This window comes from Bufo gargarizans, chromosome 1 (genome assembly GCF_014858855.1).
Source record: "Bufo gargarizans isolate SCDJY-AF-19 chromosome 1, ASM1485885v1, whole genome shotgun sequence".
Taxonomy (NCBI): domain Eukaryota; kingdom Metazoa; phylum Chordata; class Amphibia; order Anura; family Bufonidae; genus Bufo; species Bufo gargarizans.
The window spans coordinates 742,970,911-742,985,071 of record NC_058080.1 but is presented as its reverse complement, the minus strand read 5'-3'; the positions used below and the strand labels follow the sequence as shown (position 1 = coordinate 742,985,071).

The 14,161-nt window shown below is 49.2% G+C and overlaps 1 protein-coding gene across 3 annotated transcripts; it reads right to left on the bottom strand.

Moving 5' to 3' along the window:
* Positions 1-1,845: 1,845 nt before the first annotated feature.
* On the bottom strand, positions 1,846-7,807 carry LOC122924984 (gastrula zinc finger protein XlCGF17.1-like). Of its 3 annotated transcripts, none has more exons than XM_044276531.1 (2): positions 7,766-7,807; positions 1,846-3,513 (listed from the first exon to the last, which is right to left on the bottom strand). In XM_044276531.1, the coding sequence occupies exon 2, from the start codon at positions 3,482-3,484 to the stop codon at positions 2,567-2,569; it is 918 nt and encodes a 305-aa protein (XP_044132466.1). In that variant the 5' UTR covers positions 3,485-3,513; positions 7,766-7,807; the 3' UTR covers positions 1,846-2,566. The 3 variants fall into 3 exon arrangements, with proteins under 3 accessions (XP_044132466.1, XP_044132465.1, XP_044132467.1); XM_044276530.1 differs by lacking the exon at positions 7,766-7,807 and adding an exon at positions 7,066-7,121; XM_044276532.1 differs by lacking the exon at positions 7,766-7,807 and adding an exon at positions 6,908-6,923.
* Positions 7,808-14,161: the final 6,354 nt, after the last annotated feature.

Below are 14,161 nucleotides of genomic sequence, written 5' to 3'. Positions count from 1 at the left end.
TCAGTTATACATATTGTATATTGCACTATAGACTTTATTATACTTTGTATTGAATAATTGTCACTCTAATTGTTTGCTATGTATTGTAGGTATATATACCCTTGTATGACACCATGTGATATGCTTGAGAAAGACCGCATTGAGACGGTTGAAACGTTGCACAGAGGGGAATGAAGGATCCACTATTTTCACTTTATTTGGAGTGCTGCCTCATCCTTTGGACATTTATTTACCTATAGCCGTCTGAGCCTGCGGCTGAGAGGACCTGCACCTGCATTTCTGGTCTTGTGCTGCTGGGACCCTCTTTTTGGTGGGTGCAATCCTCACAGCCACAGGCTTAGACGGCTATAAACAAGTAAAGTATCCAAAGATGAGGCAGCACTCCAATAGAAAATAAAAAGTGGATCCTTTATTCCCCTCTATATATATATATTTTTTTTTTTTTACCCTGGTGTGACTCCCTGGTACGAGCCAGCGCTGAACGCCAGCCAGCCGAGCTCCAGCAGTGGGGGCTCCACATCCGACACCTCCGGGTAATAAGTGACAGGAGAACAATCCATGGCGGCAGACATGGACACCTCATCCTCCCGGTACTGGACAGCGGCAGCAGAGCTCAGGATCTCCGCCACTTCAGGCTCAGACAGGAAGCTCGGCACCCGCTCCCACTGCAGGAAGACTCGCAGCACCTCAGGACCCCCGGACAGGAGCTCCTCCAGTGGGCCTCACTGCACAGATCCGGGGGCATGGCGGGGCAGCCGTGTAGCATAAGCTCAGCTATAACTGCCATGTAATTAGGACACCAGTATATCCAAAGAACTCCATTGTGCTAATACCCTCGCATTCCATTCATCCTTGTCCAATAACCTATCACAACCTCTAACCCCTAATTGGAGCAAAGGGAAAACCTTCTTGACACAGACACATATGTGGGGATGATGTGTAACCCTTAAGATTCAATTTGTTGTCTTTTACCTGAATACAGAATGCATAGTACAACAGAGCTGGAGGGGTTAAAACAATAATAATAATTTAACTCAGCTTAGTCCACTTGATCGCGAAGCCCGGCATCTCCTTGTGTCTCCTCTGCTGAACAGGACCTGGGGTGAGCATTAAATACAGGTAAAGGACCTTTGATGACGTCACTCCGGTCATCACATGGTACGTCACATGATCTTTTACCATGGTGATTCACCATGGTAAAAGACCATGTGATGACCGGAGTGACGTCATCAAAGGTCCTTAACCGATATTTAATGCAGCAGCTCACCCCAGGTCCTGTTCAGCAGAGGAGACACAAGGAGATGCCGGGCTTCGCGATCAAGTGGACTAAGGTGAGTTAAATTATTATTATTATTTTTTTTAACCCCTCCAGCTCTGTTGTACTATGCATTCTGTATTCAGAATGCTATTATTTTCCCGTATAACCAATGATCCCGATCGTCTCCTAGCAACCGTGCGTGAAAATCGCACCGCATCCGTACTTGCTTGCGGATGCTATGCGATTTTCACGCTTCCCATTCACTTCTATGGGGCCTGCGTCGCGTGAAAATCGGACAATATAGAGCATGCTGCGATTTTCACTCAACCCACAAGTGATGCGTGAAAATCACCGCTCATGTGCACAGCCCCATAGAAATGAATGGGTCAGGATTCAGTGCGGGTGCAATACGTTCACCGCACGCATCGCACCCGCACGGAAAACTCGCCCGTGTGAAAGGGGCCTAATACTACCGTATAAAACTGCACTTCCATGCGCCATCTGCTGTTTACTAACACAAAATGCACCCTGAATTTTAACACTACTTTTTTTATGCACTTTGTTAGCTAATGAAACAGGATATCGATCTGCGTTTAGGCGATTCTACTGTGATCGCTAACACTGCTGCATCTGTAACTACAAAAAGGTTATAGAAGTCACAATATGGCGATGAAACGGAAAAAAATACTTTTCAGTATTAAAATGCAAGAAAAACGATACATATGTGGTATTGCCGTAATTGTACTGACCTGGATAATGAAAGTAACAGGTCAGTTTTACTGTATAGGGAACATTGTAAAAACAAAACATAAAACTGATGCGTAATTGTGTTATTTTTACAATTTCGCCCCACATGGATTTTTTTTCCATCTCCCCACTACATCGTTTGCAATATTAAATAGAGGAGTTAGAAAATACAACTTGTCCGGCAAAAAACAAGAGCTCATACGGCTATGTAAACGCAAAAATAAAAAAAGTCCTGGAAAGGCAGGGAGTAAAAAAACGAAAATAGGAAAAACCCTCCGGGCTAAAAGGGTTAACTGTAAGGTTTAAAATATAAGTTATGAACAGAATATATGTCTTCCTAAACAGGATTTATCAGATGTTTTATAGAAGCCGTTATGTGACATCAATTAAGCTTTTATATCCAAATATACAACCTGAAATGAAAACAATGTCTATGACCCAGTGATATATTGTTTCGTTATATTGCGGCCATATGGCTTCTCTCTTGTGTGACTTCACTAATGACCCCTAATTATGGCTTTAGAAGCAAAAACGTTTTTCTCATTGTAAATGCAGCTTCTCTCACGTGTGATTCCTCTTATGTTTTAGAAAACTTGATTTATCTGAAAAACATTTCCCACATTCTGAACATGAATACGGCTTTTCCCCAGTGTGAATTCTCTCATGTGTAACAAGATACGGTTTCCGTGTGAAACATTTCCCACATTCTGAACATGAATATGGCTGCTCTCCTGTGTGACTTCTCTCATGTATAACAAGATGAGATTTTTGTCTAAAACACTTCCCACATTCTGAACATGAATATGGCAGCTCTCCTGTGTGACATCTCTCATGTCTAACAAGATGTGGTTTCTCTGTAAAACATTTTTCACATTCTGAACATGAATACGGCTTCTCTCCTGTGTGATATCTCTCATGTGTAACAAGATATGATTTCTTTCTAAAACATTTCCCACATTCTGAACATGAATATGGCTTCTCTCCTGTGTGACATCTCTCATGTGTAACAAAACTTGATTTCCGTGTGAAACATTTCCCACATTCTGAACATGAATATGGCTTCTCTCCTGTGTGACATCTCTCATGTGTAACAAAACTTGATTTCCGTGTGAAACATTTCCCACATTCTGAACATGAATATGGTTTCTCTCCTGTGTGACTTCTCTCATGTATAACAAGATCTGATTTATATATAAAACATTTCCCACATTCTGAACATGAACACAATTTCTCTCCTGTGTGACGTCTTCGGTGTGTAGAAAGTCCTGAGCTGTTTGTGGATTCTTTACCACAGTGAAACCTTTTAATCCTTTTCTGACCTGTACTTGTGGTAACAATCTGTGATTGGTCAGGAGAAGGTTCCTCATAATTAGGAGGATTATATGACAGATCTGTACTGTGAAGTCCTGGATGTACATTAAGGATAATGAGGTTTTCTCCTGAAGAGCTCTGCATGATATTGTCATCTAGTGGTAACATGACATTTTCACATTTCTTACTGGGATTTTCTGTTAAGATAAAAATGAAAAGTGTTTTTTTTTTTTTTTGGCAAAGAACAGAGTAGACAAACTTATAACATTCCAATTAGGCTGGAAGTTGATCCAGCAGGAAGGAGAAGTGTTCATTCAATTGGAATCCATTTCTGACTTTGGCCAAAAAAACTGCACTTGTGATCCCAGCCTTACAAAGCTCCTATAACTTCCTGACAAAGTCCAGGATTCTGGTTTACACCGGGTCATGACTTTTATTACATACAGTAAATAATGACTTAACAAAACTAAAAATTTTTAAAAGCCTGACCATGTCTGGAAACGAGCCCTGCTCTCTGCCAACACATTGTGCCTTTCAACAGCAACTAGACATCATTTGAATTAAACAAGGAGCATCATGGTTGGAGATGGTGAAGTGGGGCATCATGATTTGGGGCTGGTGGAGGGACATCATGATTTGGAGCTGCTTTGCTTCCTCATGGTCTGGACACCCTGCAACCATTGGGCAAACAACTGGGCAGATTTACTAATCCTGTCTAAAACGTACAGAGTAAATCTAGAGATGCTCCACATTTATCACAGGAGCTTGGGCTGGAGGACAGATCTGCTGCACAGCTACACAAGTCTGTCTACCTCTATACCACTTAGTGGTTGGCTTTTCTGTCACAATGGAGCATCGTAAGCCCCGCCCCTGCAGAACCTGCCTGTTTCTATATGTCGAACCTTAAAATCCCCCCTTTTTGGACAGATTATAAGAGCAGCACAGATCAGTAACTGGTTATCTACCAGCAAGTTCACACAGAGCAGATCAGCTGCAGACATTCCTGTGACTGTCCCGCTGCCCTGAATGTGGCTTGTAATAATCCATGCACCTGCTGCAGAAACAACCCAATACATGGAAATGTCTACAATAAATGTGCCCTGTGTGAACACGCTCTAATGCAGCTGGAACATTCTGGGACATGCAGTTACTGCTAGAAGTCACACGTTCAGTCTGAAGGGGATGAGCAGATAATCGCTGAAGTGATGGACAACATGGTCGCATTTAGCAATTTAAAGCCGATGCCGGACAAGAATTTTACTAGAATTTTTTTCACATTTTATTGAGACCCCAACGACTTACATAACACACGCCTGTTCTACATCGGTGACAAACAGTCGTACAGGGGCGGACATTGCCCATAAACTCCATGTATAATCTACAATATATATACAATGCAGAACACGGATTGTACAAGACGCCTCTGTAGTATAGTCTACTATACCGGCCCGATGGAGGCCAGAAGGACACGCTCCCATCATGTGACTGGAGCCCTATGGATATGACTGACATATAAAGAACACGTAGCCTCTAATGTAATGTGGGAAGAAACTGTGGAGATCCTCCATTACATGTCACTGCACACACGTGTATACACTGCACATGACGGCTCTTACCTTGTGATATAGGAGGCTGGTGCTCCTCCATTACATGTCACTGCACACACGTGTATACACTGCACATGACGGCTCTTACCTTGTGATATAAGAGGCTGGTGCTCCTCCATTACATGTCACTGCACACACGTGTATACACTGCACATGACGGCTCTTACCCTGTGATATAAGAGGCTGGTGCTCCTCCATTACATGTCACTGCACACACGTGTATACACTGCACATGACGGCTCTTACCCTGTGATATAAGAGGCTGGTGCTCCTCCATTACATGTCACTGCACACACGTGTATACACTGCACATGACGGCTCTTATCTTGTGATATAAGAGGCTGGTGCTCCTCCATTACATTTCACTGCACACACGTGTACACACTGCACATGACGGCTCTTACCTTGTGATATAAGAGGCTGGTGCTCCTCCATTACACGTCACTGCACACACGTGTATACACTGCACATGACGGCTCTTACCTTGTGATATAAGAGGCTGGTGCTCCTCCATTACATGTCACTGCACACACGTGTATACACTGCACATGACGGCTCTTACCCTGTGATATAAGAGGCTGGTGCTCCTCCATTACATGTCACTGCACACACGTGTATACACTGCACATGACGGCTCTTACCTTGTGATATAAGAGGCTGGTGCTCCTCCATTACATGTCACTGCACACACGTGTATACACTGCACATGACGGCTCTTACCCTGTGATATAAGAGGCTGGTGCTCCTCCATTACATGTCACTGCACACACGTGTATACACTGCACATGACGGCTCTTACCCTGTGATATAAGAGGCTGGTGCTCCTCCATTACATGTCACTGCACACACGTGTATACACTGCACATGACGGCTCTTATCTTGTGATATAAGAGGCTGGTGCTCCTCCATTACATGTCACTGCACACACGTGTACACACTGCACATGACGGCTCTTACCTTGTGATATAAGAGGCTGGTGCTCCTCCATTACACATCACTGCACACACGTGTATACACTGCACATGACGGCTCTTACCTTGTGATATAAGAGGCTGGTGCTCCTCCATTACATGTCACTGCACACACGTGTATACACTGCACATGACGGCTCTTACCCTGTGATATAAGAGGCTGGTGCTCCTCCATTACATGTCACTGCACACACGTGTATACACTGCACATGACGGCTCTTACCTTGTGATATAAGAGGCTGGTGCTCCTCCATTACATGTCACTGCACACACGTGTATACACTGCACATGGCGGCTCTTACCCTGTGATATAAGAGGCTGGTGCTCCTCCATTACATGTCACTGCACACACGTGTATACACTGCACATGACGGCTCCTACCCTGTGATATAAGAGGCTGGTGCTCCTCCATTACATGTCACTGCACACACGTGTATACACTGCACATGACGGCTCTTACCCTGTGATATAAGAGGCTGGTGCTCCTTCATTACATGTCACTGCACACACGTGTATACACTGCACATGACGGCTCTTACCCTGTGATATAAGAGGCTGGTGCTCCTCCATTACATGTCACTGCACACACGTGTATACACTGCACATGACGGCTCTTACCTTGTGATATAAGAGGCTGGTGCTCCTCCATTACATGTCACTGCACACACGTGTATACACTGCACATGACGGCTCTTACCCTGTGATATAAGAGGCTGGTGCTCCTCCATTACATGTCACTGCACACACGTGTACACACTGCACATGACGGGTCTTACCTTGTGATATAAGAGGCTGGTGCTCCTCCATTACATGTCACTGCACACACGTGTATACACTGCACATGACGGCTCTTACCCTGTGATATAAGAGGCTGGTGCTCCTCCATTACATGTCACTGCACACACGTGTATACACTGCACATGACGGCTCTTACCTTGTGATATAAGAGGCTGGTGCTCCTCCATTACATGTCACTGCACACACGTGTATACACTGCACATGACGGCTCTTACCCTGTGATATAAGAGGCTGGTGCTCCTCCATTACATGTCACTGCACACACGTGTACACACTGCACATGACGGGTCTTACCTTGTGATATAAGAGGCTGGTGCTCCTCCATTACATGTCACTGCACACACGTGTACACACTGCACATGACGGCTCTTACCTTGTGATATAAGAGGCTGGTGCTCCTCCATCATGGCCTCCTTGTACAGGTCCTTGTGTCCTTCTATATACTCCCACTCCTCCATGGAGAAATAGACAGTGACGTCCTGACACCTTATAGGAACCTGACAAAACAATGACACCATCATCACCCAGACCCCTCCAGTGCTGTTACTGGAGAATTTCCCAGCATTCCCAGCAGTGTCACCTCTCCAGTCAGCAGCTCCATCATCTTGTGGGTGAGCTCTAGGATCTTCTGCTCATGTATCAGGGGGTGAGGGGGAGGCTCTGTGATGGGGTGAGGGGTTCTGCTCCGCCCTCCTGACTCCTGGAGATGGATGATGGGAGTCACACAGTCCCCCGATGTCTTCTTCACTATTGTGTGCTCCTGTGGATGGAGAGAGACACTTAGGGAATAAACCCTTCAGGGGCCATGTGCTCTCCTCCGGCCCTCTCCTCCTGGTACAACGTGCCTACTTACCTCATCATGGCTCCTACAACATGATTATTGGTCACTGGTCACATGACACATCACTCACCATATTGGGGCTGATCTTCAGGTTCTCCATCACTTGGAAGGTCTGGAGGCCGTTCTCCAGGACCCTGGACTCTTCCTATCACTTCCTATGATGGATTCTCCTTCCCGATGTCTGACTTGTTACAGAATACAATAAAGAGGAGAGAAATCTAGAAAAGTTTACCTCTCCGCTCAGCAGGGAGATGATCTCCAAGGTGAGGTCTAATATTCTTCTGCTGATCTCCTTCCTCTCCATCCTTGGTGGTCATTCAGGAGAAGAGGAGAGAACTGGAGGAGCTGGAGGCTTCTAGTACTGCAGGCGCCTGTTTGAGAAGAGGAGAGGAAATCATCCAGGGGACAAGACCAGATGTCACCTCCAGAACCGCACTTCCTGCGCCTGGAGGGGCCCCGCTTCTCAGAGCCCCCACCACATGGATTCCAGGGGCCCCAACATGGAGATCTCTGGTGGCTCCACAGGAGATAAATGTCTGGTAGATGCAGGTCCCACCTCTGGGCTGTGCTCAGCTGTGTCCACAACTCCTAGAGAAGAGACTGGAGAGAGCTGAGCTCAGGCCGGGCCCCGCTCCATTCATTCTCCTCCTGGATGCAGGGGCCCCTCACCAGGACAGTCAGGGGCCATCGAATGATGACAACCCCCACTATCCCCACTACTCCTCCCCCATCATACTAAGCTGAGGAGCGGAGAAGGATTCCTTGTGTGTAATGGAGGAGAATCTCCAGAGGTGACATGTCTGAGCTCTCCACCACACTGTCTCCTCACAGCTCATCTTACCTGCAGGCTGGAGGAATGGCTGATACCAGAGAGAACAAGAGCCCTGACTACCGACCAGGACCTGCCCAGTGTCTGCTGCACTGCCAGAGCTGAAGGACCTGCGGTGACGTCACTCGTCATGTGATCAGTGCAGGGGGCGGGGCTCAGCAGTGGAGAGAGAGGTGTGAAGGACCTGCGGTGACGTCACCGTCATGTGATCAGTGCAGGGGGCGGGGCTCAGCAGTGGAGAGAGGAGGTGGTGAAGGACCTGCGGTGACGTCACCGTCATATGATCAGTGCAGGTTGCGGGGCTCAACAGTGGTAAAGATACCAGGTGTGAAAGACCTGGGGTGATGTCACTGTCATGTGATCAGTGCAGGGGGCGGGTCTCAGGAGAGGAAAAGAGGTGGTGAAGAAGCTGAGATGTTAGTCATGTGACATGAGGGGGCGGAGCTTTCTATGGAGACTGAACTGTAGGATTATGAATGTTTTCCTCTTTACAAGCCAAGGAAATGCTGGGAGTTGTGTTACTCTAATATCCTATCATAGCAGTCTGGATGTGCTGGGAACTATAGTTCTCTCCTTTGATTTCTTATGATAGCCGGGCATGCTGGGAGTTGTAGTTTATTTCTCTGATACTATAATGAACAGCCTGGACATGTTTGGGAGTTGTAGTTCTCTCCTCTGTTTCCTGCACATGATTACGGGCGGGCCATCTTTCCCGATGCTGAGAGCAGCGTTTAGAGAGATGGTTTATAGCAGCTACATGAACTATGGGCACAGTAGACAGGAAGAGGATTGTGGGCATGCTTTGTGAACGGAGCAGAGGTCATTGTGCAGGGAGGGGGAGGAGGTAAGCTGTGACACCGATTGTAAATGGTGGATCCTGTGTTATCTATACTGAGGTGTTAATAATGAACAGAATTAGTCTCGCGTTGTATCTCCTCCTGTGAAGCGCTGCAGGTCCCTTGTGAAGTGGGTTCAGTTCACCCCAGACATAAAAAGCAAGAAGACGGACGGCGCTGCTCCTCCAGGATCCACAAGCAGATTAGATCCTAGAACGACTCCTCCTCCGCTCCTTCTCCGTGCTGCCAAACACTGCTTCTCGTGTGGATTGCGGTACGGCTTCTACATGTTCCGCGTCCTCAGCTTCCCTCCAGGCCTCTTCTCTTCCCCTCCAGACTTCTATGCCCCTCCAGATCCCTCTATACCATTCGGACCCCTCCAGACTCCTCTGTTTCCCTCCAGATCCCTCTCTGCTGCTGCAGACTCCTCTGTTCCCCTCCAGACTTCTCTCTGCTCCTCCAGACTCCTCTGTTCCCCTCCAGACTCTTCTCTGCTCCTCCAGACTCCTCTGTTTCCCCTCCAGACTTCTCTCTGCTCCTCCAGACTCCTCTTTGCTCCTCCAGACTCCTCTGTTCCCCTCCAGACTTCTCTCTGCTCCTCCAGACTCCTCTTTGCTCCTCCAGACTCCTCTCTGCTCCTGCAGACTCCTCTGTTCCCCTCCAGACTCCTCTCCTGCAGACTCCTCTGTTCCCCTCCAGACTCCTCTCTGCTCCTGCAGACTCCTCTGTTCCCCTCCAGACTCTTCTCTGCTCCTCCAGACTCCTCTGTTCCCCTCCAGACTCCACTCTGCTCCTCCTGGCTCCTCTGTTCCCCTCCAGATTCCTCTGTACCCTACAGACTCCTCTCTGCTCCTCCAGACTCCTCTGTTCCCCTCCAACTCCTCTGTTCCCCTCCAGACTCATCTTTGCTCCTCCAGACTCCTCTGTTCCCCTCCAGACTCATCTTGCTCTTGCAGACTCCTCTGTTCCCCTCTAGACTCTTCTGTTCCCATCCAGGCTCCTCTCCTGCAGACTCCTATGTTTCCCTTCAGACTCCTCTCTGCTCCTCCAGACTCTTCTATCACCTCCAGACTACTCTCTTCCCCTCCAAACTCCTCTGTTTCCCTCCAGACTCCTCTCTGCTCCTGCAGACTCCTCGTTCCCCTCCAGACCCCTCTGTTCCCCTACAGACTCCTCTGTTCCCCTACAGACTCCTCTGTTCCCCTACAGACTCCTCTGTTTCCCCTACAGACTCCTCTGTTCCCCTACAGACTCCTCTGTTCCCCTACAGACTCCTCTCTGCTCCTGCAGACTGCTCTCTGCTCCTCCAGACTCCTCTGTTCCCCTCCAGACTCCTCTCTGCTCCTCCAGCCCCATTGTTACCTCCAGACTCATCTGTCACCTCCAGGCTCCTCTGTTCCCCTCCAGACTCCTCTGTCCCCCTCCAGACTCCTCTGTCCCCCTCCAGACTCCTCTGTCCCCCTCCAGACTCCTCTGTCCCCCTCCAGACTTCTCTGTCCCCCTCCAGACTCCTCTGTCCCCCTCCAGACCCCTCTGTCACCTCCAGCCTCCTCTGTTCCCCTCCAGACCCCTCTGTTCCCCTCCAGGCCCCTCTGTTCCCCTCCAGGCTCCTCTGTTCCCCTCCAGGCTCCTCTGTTCCCCTCCAGGCTCCTCTGTTCCCCTCCTGACTTTTCTCTGCTCCTCCAAACTCCTCTCTGCTCCTCCAGACTCCTCTGTTTCCCTACAGACTCCTCTGTTCCCTTCCAGACTCTTCTCTGCTCCTCCAGACTCCTCTGTTCCCCTTCAGACTCCTCTGTTCCCCTCCAGACTCCTCTGTTCCCCTCCAGACTCCTCTGTTCCCCTCCAGACTCCTCTGTTCCCCTCCAGACTCCTCTGTTCCCCTCCAGGCTCCTCTGTTCCCCTCCAGGCTCCTCTGTTCCCCTCCAGGCTCCTCTCTGCTCCTCCAGGCTCCTCTGTTTCCCTCCAGATTCCTCTGTTCCCCTCCAGAGTCCTCTGTTCCTCTCCAAACTCCTCTGTTTTATCCAGACTCATCTCTGCTCCTGCAGACTCCTCTGTTCCCCTCTAGACTCCTCTGTTCCCATCCAGGCTCCTCTCTGCTCCTCTAGACTCCTCTGTCACCTCCAGACTACTCTCTTCCCCTCCAAACTCCTCTGTTTCCCTCCAGACTCCTCTGTTCCCCTCCAGGCTCCTCTGTTCGCCTCCAGGCTCCTCTGTTCGCCTCCAGGCTCCTCTGTTCGCCTCCAGGCTCCTCTGTTCCCCTCCAGGCTCCTCTGTTCCCCTCCAGGCTCCTCTGTTCCCCTCCAGGATCCTCTGTTCCCTCCAGACTCCTCTGTTCCCCTGCAGACTCCTCTCTGCTCCTGCAGACTGCTCCTGCAGACTGCTCTCTGCTCCTGCAGACTCCTCTGTTCCCCTCCAGACTCCTCTCTGCTCCTGCAGACCCCTCTGTTACCTCCAGACTCCTCTGTCCCCCCCCCCAGACTCCTCTGTTCCCCTCCAGACTCATCTGTTCCCCTCCAGACCCCTCTGTCACTTCCAGACTCCTCTGTCACTTCCAGACTCCTCTGTTCCCCGCCAGACTCCTCTCTGCTCTTGCAGACTCCTCTCCGCTCCTGCAGACTCCTCTGTGCCCCTCCAGACTCCTCTGTTCCCCTCCAGACTCCTCTGTTCCCCTCTAGACTCCTCTCTGCTCCTCCAGACTCCTCTGTTCCCATCCAGGCTCCTCTCCGCTCCTGCAGACTCCTCTGTTTCCCGTCAGACTCCTCTCTGCTCCTCTAGACTCCTCTGTCACCTCCAGACTACTCTCTTCCCCTCCAAACTCCTGTTTCCCTCCAGACTCCTCTGTTCCCCTCCAGACTCCTCTGTTCCCCTCCAGACTCCTCTGTTCCCCTCCAGACCCTTCTGTCACTTCCAGACTCCTCTGTTCCCCTTCAGACTCCTCTGTTCCCCTGCCGATTCCTCTCTGCTCCTGTAGACTGCTCTCTGCTCCTGCAGACTCCTCTGTTCCCCTCCAGACTCCTCTCTGCTCCTGCAGACTCCTCTGTTCCCCTCCAGACTCCTCTGTTCCCCTCCAGACCCCTCTGTCCCCCTCCAGACTCCTCTGTTCCCCTGCAGACTCCTCTCTGCTACTGCAGACTCCTCTGTTCCCCTCTAGACTCCTCTCTGCTCCTCCAGACTCCTCTGTTCCCCTCCAGACTCCTCTCTGCTCCTCCAGACTCCTCTCTGATCTTCCAGACTCCTCTCTGATCTTCCAGACTCCTCTCTGATCTTCCAGACTCCTCTCTGATCTTCCAGACTCCTCTCTGATCTTCCAGACTCCTCTGTTCCCCCCCAGACCCCTCTGTTCCCCTCCAGACTCCTCTGTTCCCTCTATAGAAGCCTCTAGAAGGTTCCCATAAAAAAATGTCATGCTAATGGAAGCCAAGCCCTGCAGGACTAGGTAGGATTGAAGTGGCTTCTGCTTGTCCCTGGTCTTCTTCAGGACTCGGGAACGAGAGGGATGGGAGAAAAAATGTGGACAAATATTATCCAGCAGGTAATGGATAGACCGTCCAGCTCCTCAGGATAATCAGCCGTCAGACTTCTCTCAAATCACCATCACACCATATCTGGAGCTCTCAGTTTCTGAATGATTTGGAGAAGAAGATGAGTATTAACTAGGGCTGCACGATATATCGCAAAATTAATCGAATCGCGATAATCGGCAAATGCGATATGACGATTTGGCCGACCCGAAAATGCCGCGATTATATATGAAGGGGCCCCGCGCACATAACTGGCTTTGTGTGTAAAGTATTTTACTAGTGTGTGAAACAAGCTCTCTCCTATTGATAACAGGTCCAGCCTCTGTACTCACTGTCACGATGAATGCACTGCAGCGAGCGGGCCGGCCGGCGTGTGACTGATGTCACTTAGTAACGCTCCTGCTTCCTGAAGTGGGAGGAACGTTACTAAGTGACGTCAGTCACGTGCCGGCCGGCCAGCTCGCGGCCACTCGCTACAGTGCATTCATAGTACTGTGACAGTGAGTACAGAGGCCGGACCTGTTATCAATAGGAGAGAGATTGTTTTACACACTAGTAAAATACTTTACACACAAACCAGTTATGTGCGCAGTTTAGGACACATAGGGCCATGAGGGGGACCAGCATAAGATGCTATATGTCTTATGCTGGCCCCCCTCATGGCCCTATGTGTCATAGCACACATCCCCTATAACAGTGTCCTCCACAGATCCACCCCATAACAGTGTCTTCCACGGATCCACCCCATAACAGTGTCCTCCACGGATCCACCCCATAACAGTGTCCTCCACGGATCCACCCCATAACAGCGTCCTCCACGGATCCACCCCATAAACAGCGTCCTCCACGGATCCACCCCAAAACAGCGTCCTCCACAGATCCACCCCATAACAGCGTCCTCCACAGATCCACCCCATAACAGCGTCCTCCACAGATCCACCCCATAACAGCGTCCTCCACAGATCCACCCCATAACAGCGTCCTCCACAGATCCACCCCATAACAGCGTCCTCCACAGATCCACCCCATAACAGCGTCCTCCACAGATCCACCCCATAACAGCGTCCTCCACAGATCCCCCATAACAGCGCATCATCCACAGATACCCCATAACTACAGTACAGACCAAAAGTTTGGACACACCTTCTCATTCAAAGTTTTCTTTATTTCATGACTATGAAAATTGTAGATTCACACTGAAGGCATCAAAACTATGAATTAACACATGTGGAATTATATACATAACAAAAAGTGTGAAACAACTGAAAATATGTCATATTCTAGGTTCTTCAAAGTAGCCACCTTTTGCTTTGATTACTGCTTTGCACACTCTTGGCATTCTCTTGATGAGCTTCAAGAGGTAGTCACCTGAAATGGTCTTCACTTCACAGGTGTGCCCTGTCAGGTTTAATAAGTGGGATTTCTTGCCTTATAAATGGGGT

Excerpts from the sequence above, each read along its gene's own strand:
- LOC122924984 (XM_044276530.1), bottom strand. The coding sequence starts at position 7,099 with ATGATGGAGGAGCACCAGCCTCTTATATCACAAG. Across the intron at positions 3,514-7,065 it reads CCAGCCTCTTATATCACAAG|AAAATCCCAGTAAGAAATGT; the intron begins GTAAGAGCCGTC and ends TTATCTTAACAG.